The sequence below is a fragment of the Toxoplasma gondii genome, chromosome IX (genome assembly GCF_000006565.2).
Source record: "Toxoplasma gondii ME49 chromosome IX, whole genome shotgun sequence".
In the NCBI taxonomy this organism is placed as follows: Eukaryota; Apicomplexa; class Conoidasida; order Eucoccidiorida; family Sarcocystidae; genus Toxoplasma; species Toxoplasma gondii.
In genome coordinates this window covers 5,746,830-5,755,496 of record NC_031477.1, presented here as the reverse complement: position 1 = coordinate 5,755,496, position 8,667 = coordinate 5,746,830, and the positions used below count along the sequence as shown (strand labels likewise).

The window sequence follows — 8,667 nt, the reverse complement described above, 5'->3', positions numbered from 1 at the left end:
AGACAGCTAGAAGCGCTGGATTTGGATGCACAACGACATTGAAGTTACTCCAGATCAGATTTTCTACGCCTAATGTATGGATTCCAGCTGTCACGAGGATAAACAGAAAGAGAAAACCGAGAGGCTGCTTGAGCGTGCCACACCGTAAAACCTAACCACCCTGCTACTTCTTCAGGATGCGGCCTTGTCCCCTTCACCTCTGTCTTTCCCCCCCCCCCCCCCCCATCTTCAGACAAGGAGAGACATCGTTGCGTCCGCCGTTCCTGGAGCGACGCAGCTGTCGAGGAAGTAGGTCAAGACGGAGAAACCGAGGTGGGCCATTTCGTAGTTTGCGACTTGGACAACCCTTTGTCTGAAGAATGTCCGTGCAGCATCTGCATCCGACCGTCTCCCGACAGTGAACGGGAGCCGTGGTAGGAAGGGTAGTCGCTCGGCCCTGGCTGCGCGGTCCACGAGCTCGGGCATTTGCAGGGCTTCTCGCTCTCGCTCTTCGTCAGCGAGAAGACTCCTCGAACTCGCCTCCGGAGACTTCTGCGAGTATGACCGGTACCCGTCAGACGCGTCGCTGCTGGTCTCGCTGCTCTGGAGCGGCGAGCTGTCGCTGAGACTTGGACTCCGCGCTCGCCTCGCCGACTCTCGTCTATCCGAGTTGTCATCCGAAGACCGAGGGAGAGAGGAACTGCGATCGGAGTCGCTGTCGAGTGACGGTGAAAAACGGGACCTGTCAGAGCCTTCCGCGTCGGCCACTTCAGCTTCTTCGTCGTTTCCTCGGTATTCGTTTCTTCGGCTACCGTGCCTGCCCCGGCGGCTCCGCGCGCGTCGTGGGCCTCGGCGTCCCTTCGTCTCGGTCGGCTCGCCTGGCATTTCCCGGTTCTCTCCAGTCCCCAGCAGGTCATCGCCAGAGACCTCTCCCCGGTCTCGGCCCCCGAAGAGGCCCTGCGTCCACCTCCTGGCGCGCGCGGCGTCTCTGCCGTCACCTGAACACACGCCCCGCGAAGAGTCACTTCTGCGGCTTCCAAACCGTTGCGCGGGCGTCAATCTCCGACCTTTCCGCCTATCGTTCTTCTCAGAGGCTCCAGGGCCTCTGGAACCCGGCGACGCAATGGACGCCCCAGCCGAGACTCTCTCCACGTCGCCTCTGGTTCTCGGCAGGCGCGCCGAGTCGCGCCTGGGTGTCTGCGCCGAAGGCAGCGACGCGAACGTTCCGCTCCAGAGGCGCACGACATTGTAGGAATTTCCTGTTCCCTGCGAGTCGAGGCGCGCTCCCGGAGCGTCCCGCCTTGCGGCTCCCTGCTGCGAGAACGTGCTGAAGTCTTCCCAGGCATGTCGGAGACTCCCCACAGGCCTCAGCCTCTGCCCCGCAGACCCGAACGAGGATGCGGTGCGTCCGAGGGAACTGCGCTGAGCCATGCGATGACCGCTCGTGGATCCCTGCCGACCCACGAAGCCGTTGACGGACTCTGGGGTGCCGCTGCAGGCCTCGAAGACATCGCTGCCGCGCTGTGGGCTACTAGACACGCCGGACGACCCGAACATGCCGAACTGGTCGCTGCCCAGAGTCGAGCCGTCCTCTTCGTAGAAAGTTCGATCCGACAAGCTTCCATTGCTGTCGCGGTACTCCGAGGAAGAAGTCGAACTCGACTCATCGTCCCGCCTCTGTGGAGGGGCGCCCCGGTTCTGTAGAAGAGAAACAAAGCACTTGGGCGAGAAGGGAAGTGTGGCTCCGAGAAAAAGATGGTGTTTTGCCGACAACATCGTGTCCAACATACATAACCGAGTTTCAACTTCGATGACCATACAACAGACTTTCGGCAGGGTGAGTGGGAGAGAGAAAAGAAGCATTGAACTCAAAATCGGACATTTCTCGAGGGGAGTCTCTCGGCTGTCTCGCTTCTGCCATTTCAGGCGCACCTCATTTGGACTTACGCTTTTACCAGTAGTACAAAATTTTTATCACCCTCTGATGAATTGGTCCCACAGGCCTCCCTTCCTCTGGAACTGTCCCCTCTTTCACACTTCTGGTCTATCACCCGTCTTCCCCCGCTGTTTTGTGCCGTCTCTTTGCATGCGTTTCTCAATTGTTTCAATCCAGAAGCTGCCAACTCATTTCCAGCACGTGCCGTCTGTCGAATTCACCTCTTTCCGTTTCTTCTCTGTCCCTTTTTTTCGCTCTCCTGACTTGGTTTCTCCGTCTCTTGGCGTACCCTTCTTCTGGACTCTGTGAATCCGTCTTTGACTCGGCGAGCGAGAGAGTCTTCGGCAGCGCCTTCGACTTTGGCTCTCGCGAGATCCGTGAAATGTTTGATTCTCAAAAAGTAGGAGGCGCTTCCGTCTCCGGAGAGGCTCTCAATGAGCTCGACTTGGACTATTTGGTTGCGCATGCAGCTCCACACCACGCGGCCGCTCTCGACGTAGCCGACTTTCTTGCACCCGACAGCGAGGAAGCGGCGCGCAGGCGTCCGCCGGCAGTACGGCGTGACGGTGGAGACGCGAGCCATGCGCTTCGCAAGCCGCTGAATTCGCTCCGAGGTGAGCGCTTTGGACGATGGGTCGTAGGAGGTCCGAAGGGCGAGGGGAATGACTGCAAGGAGCTGGTTGTTTGGGTTGTTCCGGACCTGTTTGGGAAGGAACTCTCGTGCACGAGACAGGAGGTAGCTGTACTCCTCGAAGCGGAGGCTGCCGACGTTGAAGATGCGGCGCGGGCGCACGGCCTCGAGCATCGGGACGGCCTGGATTTGGTTTAGCGCGCCGACGCAGGTCGCGGAAGTGAAGAGGAGGAGACTCGACGGCAGGCCACAGCACAGGGAACCTAGGCCGGAGAGACTGCCTAGGAGACAGCCTTTGAGACCCGCGAGGAGTCGGTCGGAAGAGTCACCGGTCGCCACGCTCATGTGCATCTGGGTCGCCTTCCAGGGCTTCACGCAGAAGTTCATCAGGCTCAGGCCCAGCGTGAAGGCGAGGCCGCGCCCGCCGTTCATAAGGCCCTCGGCGATGTTCGATGGCTGGTCCATGAGGCCGCCTTGGGCGACGAGTTGTGGAAATACCGAGTAGACGTCTGTATTCCGAGCCACGAACTCGAGACACTGGTACCAGCTTCCGAAGAAGCGGCCGAGACTGTCGACGACTCCGGCGATGCATGCAAGCCCGCAAATCCCGAAGGCTCGACAGAGCGCGACGCACGCGGCTGGCGGCGCGTAGTAGAGGTGCATGCCGCGCTGGAACTCCTTGGCGCATCTCTTCCCGCCGGACTTCCAGTGCTTCAGCAACACCATGGGGTTTCCAAACAAGTCCACGGCTCCAAGGAGCTGGAAGATTTGCTTGATTGCCTGGCCAATGTACCGCTGCAAGATGTCGCTGATGAGGGCGACGGGCGGTCCGCACAAGTTCTGCTGCGTCTCAGGCGCAAACACGAGGTTCGCGTCGCTGATGTACAGACTGTTCTTCACGATGGCGAGGACGCCGCGGATCAGCTCTGACTCGGGCTGCTCCTCTTCCTCTCGGCCTTGCCGCTTGTTTCGGATGTTGATCACCAACACGATGCGGCCGATGTCTAGGTTGCTGATGTACACCTTCTGGACGACGGACGCCTGGCCCGCCGCCCCCCCCTGTTCGCCGCGAATGACTTCCGAGAGAATCCCGCTAACGGGGCCGAGGAGCGCGCGCCAGACGGGGCTACTCGGGTCGACCTCGCTCGTCCGGATGTCCTTCACGCTCTGCTGAAGCAGGTCCACGTTCAGCGTCCGCAACAGGTCGTCGAGGAAGAGCAAGACAGCAAAGACCAGCTGCGAGTCGATGTTCACACTCAGCGGCTCGAGACGCAGGAGACACTGGGGCATGTCCACGAGGCCGCGCCCCGCCTGGTAAGATGTCCGGTGCTCAATCAGGACCTGAGCGACCGCGTCACGCTCGTCCATCAACCGCCCGCTCTGCTCCGAGTGATGCAGGCGAGCGAGCCTCGCCACTCGCGACGGGAGCATGTCGCCTGCATGCAGTCTCGACCACTGCGGCTTCCCAGAGTCTCTGCCCGGGTAATCGTTCGAACTCATCGTTCCAAACCGCGACCGGAGCCGACGACGCGAGCCCACAAACACTGTGTCGCCGCGACTCAGCCGAGACCCGTTGACCACCCGCGCCTCACATGGTCTTGCGCTCATCCCTGCGCCGGAGGTCCCTTTGCGGGAGTCGCGGCCGCTTTCTGGGTCATCCCGCATCTCTCCGCTTGTGGGAGCCTCGTGCTGGGGATCGCGGAACTCCGCTCTCGCTGACTTGCAGACTCCGTCCCTCTCTCTTCGGCCGTGTGGCTTTCCACCCAACATCGAGAGCCGGTCGGCATTGGCATCGGCACCTCGCAAGTCGGTGGGGAGTGTTGTCTCGACGCTAGTCCCCAGTTCCTTCTCTTCGCGAGGGTCTTGGAGCGAGTCTGCGGACGTGAGCCAGTCGGTGATGGGTCGCAGCATCGTGGGGTAATACGCGCCCTTGGCGTGATTGTCGACTTGCACCCAGCCGACGGTCAGGCGGACGCGCTGGCTGTCGGCGGTAGCGTCGTAGTTGATGCCAAGCATCTCGACGCTCGCGTAAAGAATTTCGTTCGGCTCCGAGTCGATCAAACTCACTCCCGCCCCAAGGAGCGACAGATTGATGCTGACGTCGCTGCTGATCATTGCCTTCGCAGTCTCGTCCTCGCTGTCGGTGTCGAGGTACTCGTCACCTTCGCAGAGGGCATGCTCCCGATCAGCTGAGAGGAAGGAACGAGCAAACAGCGGGTTCGTCAGGGCGAGATATTGCGCTTCGCTTCCGAGCGCCGTCAGAAACGCGAGAGAGGTTTCCCCCGCGCCTCTGACATTGTCGACCGCATCGCCCACGAGGCCCCCCATCCGGCCAGCCACGCCCTCGATCCGGTGCCCCATGCGCCCCATCAAGTGACCACCGCCGCGGTGAAAGAGGTGGAAGCTCTCAGGCGGCACCGCGCTCCCGACCTTCTGGACCGCCGGCTTCAACAGATTGTTTCCACGTCGCAGCTCGGCCATCGCCCAGTGAGGGCCGGCAGCCAGGGCACTCAAGTCGCTCGGGTACCCGAGCGGCAGGCGCAGGTCCGGGAGCATCTGGTACGCCATGTGAAAGCTGCTGGCGCGGTCCGCGCGCACACCGCGAGTGGCCTCGAAAAAGATGACGTACGTGCTACCGGCAATTACCTTCTTCCTGACACAGACGACGACGCGCGCGCCAGACACCGGGTGCGTGAGCACGAGGAAGAACAGGTTGCTGCCGCGGCTGCAGGGCAGGTCGAACGACTCCGAGAAGTCCCGCCGGTTCTCTTGCTCCTGCGTCATGTCCAGCGGAACACTGTGGCCCGCCGAGAACGGGATGCTCTCAGGCTTAAACTGCAGCGACTCCTCAGGCAAAGATGTCAAGTACTCCCGGCTCTGTGGCGGGCCACGACCCGCGCTCATCTTGGACCGGAGTCGATCGAGGGCATTACCGCGGAAGCTGCGTTGCGCGCCCGCGTCGGCTCGCTCCTCAAAACAGGCCAGGGGGGCCGAAGAGAGCGAATGGGAGACTTTGCGAGCCTCGAGGTCTGGCAACGACGAGCCGCGCTTGCGGGCGAGGTCCCACCTGCCTGTCGGCGCCACTCCGGGCCTCGATGCCCCGAACCCTGTCCCGGCTAGCGAATGGCTGAGCGAAGTTCGCGTTCGCGCCGGATGTCTCTTCTCCTCACTCGAAGCTGTTTTCCTGATCGACCCGCCACTGCCGGCGCGCAGGAAATCCGTCGACCGGCGCGTGAGCCGGTGGGCCTCGCTCGTGAGGTGCGTGATGATCTGCGAAGAGGACCCTGGAATGTTTTTCAGGCGCGACGCGAGACGCGCGTTCCGCAACAGACTGTGGTTGCGCCGACTCTGCATGCGGCCGCTGCGGGTCGTGAAATCCCTGCAGAGCCAGACGTCCAGCTTCGCCTCCTTCGCGGGGTCGTAGAGGGCAAACTTGAGCCCATACTTCTGCCCGACGACCTCGTTCTTCCTGCCGAGGGCGTGCCGCGGGATAGGGAAGAGTAACTCGCCGAAGGCCGGGACCCCCGCCTGGCCAATGCAGAGGCCGAACGACGTCTTGTTCAACAGAATGTAGTCCGGAATCGCCGGATCCAGAAAGAGAACAAACCGAGACCCGCTGTATACCGAAACCTCCATCTCCGTCACGCCGAACGCTGGAGGCGGCAGCGCTGCAGCTGCGCCTCCAGGTCCGTGCGGCACCCCGGCAGTGCGCAGGCTTATCGCACCCCCGGGCGGCAGGTGGCCCGGAGTCGCTTCCGGCCCAACCGCGTCGCTCACGCCCGTGAGGCCCTGCCTCTTCCAGCTCCCAAATGAAGTCACGATCTTGCGCTCCTTGTCAGAACCTGACATCTCGCGATCGGCGTCGCGGTCCTGGTCTAGGCCCTCAGGCCCAGAGCCCGCGAACGAGCTCTCACGGGCCTGGTGAGACGGCGTTGTCAGAAGGCCTGCCGGTCTCCCAGGCACAACCTGTGCATGGGTTGCCCGATTCGACGGTGCGTCTGCGGGATGGCGAATTTGCAGGAGACGCGCGTAGGTGATCTCCAGGGGGAAGGACCAGTCGGACCTCGCGCGCAAGTGCCTGGGGGTAGCCGAGTCGGCTTCCGAGCCGCTGGGTCCCTCCGAGGCCGGCCGGCCCGGGCCTCCTCGGGCCTTTTGGCCTTGGCGACTGTCTCCAGCGTGGCCCTCTCGACGCGCCCCGGTCGCACTCTCTCGCAGCGGCAAGGTGTACCTGTCGGGGTCGCCATTCTGGGCTCTGCTCGCGGAGTCTGGCACCGAAACAAGCTCCGAGGTTTGGGACGAAGCGGCATGTGCCGAGCTCGCTAGACTGCCCCCGGTGTCTCCGCGAGACAGCCGGCGAAGGGACGTCGTGACTTCAGCTCGAGACGAAGAAACGTGAGGTGCAACAAAGGAGTGGAAAACTGTGTGGCTCGACCCACCCCCCCTTGCCCCTGTCCCCTGCTCCACCTCGGTGTGACCCAGCCGGACACGCGTATCCAGAACGCTGCGTCCCCCGTCTGCGAGAGATCTCTGCTCGTGCTGGATTTCTACACTTCGGCTTTTGGGGGCCTGCGTCTCTTTTCCTGTCGCCTCAGGAATCTTCACCCAACTGTCCTCCACGTCCGCCAACAAAGGACGTGACGAGTCTCCGTCGCTCGACGGGCCCGGCTCCTCGCGTGCATGCGCTGCAACTGCTTGAAAGAGCGGCCGCGAGTCGCCACGAGGAGACCCAGGCGTCTCCACGCTGTCTCTCTCCAGAGTCAACCAGTCACTTTCTGAGCGTGATTTCGAAACCCCGTGTGCCTGCGCGTCGAGTCCAACCTGTGGGGGTTCTTCGGAACCCTTTGCCTTCGCCCCAGACGGAGACTCGAGCGATTGTTTCGCAGTCTTCTGGCACAGCACCGGCTCAGCTTTAGGGCCAGAAAGTGACGCCGGCACCGGGGCACTAGGCCCCGACTGGGGCCACAAGGACGTATCCCCTGCCCCGAGTTCAGCCCCGCCGGGGTGTGGACTTCTGGCATCCTCCGAACGTGCAACAGCGTCCCAGTTCTCTTCTTCCTTGCCTTTATCTTGCTCCTTGTCTTTCTTTCCCTCTTTGCCTTTGTTTCCCCTTAAAAGGCCCAGGACGTTTTTCCTTCTTCTGGGTTCCTCGTTTGTTGGCGAGAGTGGCGCGGGCGGAGTTTCGCTTTGCGCGAGTGTCGCGCCCTTGCATCTTTTCGCGTCGAAGACTCCCTTGATGTCTCTGTCTCGGTTCCGTCCCACGTCTGGGCGAGGGTCTGTTTCGCTGCTGGCCTTCGACCCAGACTTGTCTTCTCGCAACTGTTCGAGATCCGAGGCGGCGTCCGGGTCGCTTGCTTGCGCCCCGTCTTCTGAGACTTCTTCGAGTTTCTGCAGCTCGCCATCCTCGCGTCTTCCCGACCCCGCGGAGACGGACCCTGTCTCTCCGTCGTCCGCGAGCGTCGCGCGCAAGTCCGCCTGGACCAGACTGGTGACTTCGATCATGATCGGGTGTCTGCCCTGGGGGTGGAACTCGAGGAACTGTCCCGGGTCGATGCGGTGGTAGCTCCTCTGCTTCGAGTTCCCGACGCCCGCCGAGCTCTCGCGGATCCACAGGGGGGTCTCCTGTCGCTCGTTGACTAACACAAAGGCCGGGAGGATCTCCACGATCGTCGTCCGAAAGAAGGGCGCCGGGCCGATACTCATCGCCACCGTGTAGTGCAGCTGCGGGTGCTGCTCCGTCTGCGTCATGTACAGTCCCACAGTCCCCATGTCGGAGAGCACGAAGTCGTTCGACCACGCCGCCGCCTCGTGTCGCTGCATCATAAAGGCTGCGTTGAGGCAGGCCTTCAGCCGGTCGGGCTGCTTCCGCGGGTAGAACGCAAAGTCCTGGATCCGGTGGTACTGACTGCAGGGCACTCCAAGGCGCAAGTGCGACGCCGCGAAGTCTTGAGATAAAACCACTCGCTGAAACGACTCCAGCAGCTGAAGCGCCCCGCTGTCCACACGCTTCAACAAAATCGGATACGCGCAGCGATTGATCATCTGCAAAAGAGATAAAGAGACAGAAAGCGACAGAAAGAACGATACAAAAGGGACATGTACAAAGAACGATGGAAGAGGGAGA

The 8,667-nt window shown here is 62.0% G+C and overlaps 1 protein-coding gene across 1 annotated transcript in view; it reads right to left on the bottom strand.

The window, feature by feature from the left end:
- Positions 1–228: 228 nt before the first annotated feature.
- The window catches only part of TGME49_306020 (hypothetical protein), a gene marked incomplete at both ends in the record, with an annotated part of 30,173 nt that continues 21,734 nt past the window's right edge, over positions 229–8,667 (bottom strand). Inside the window, 2 exons of the mRNA XM_002370333.1 lie at positions 229–1,677; positions 2,205–8,585. Coding sequence (XP_002370374.1) covers positions 229–1,677; positions 2,205–8,585 — 7,830 coding nt within the window. The remainder of the gene's footprint in view (positions 1,678–2,204; positions 8,586–8,667) is intronic.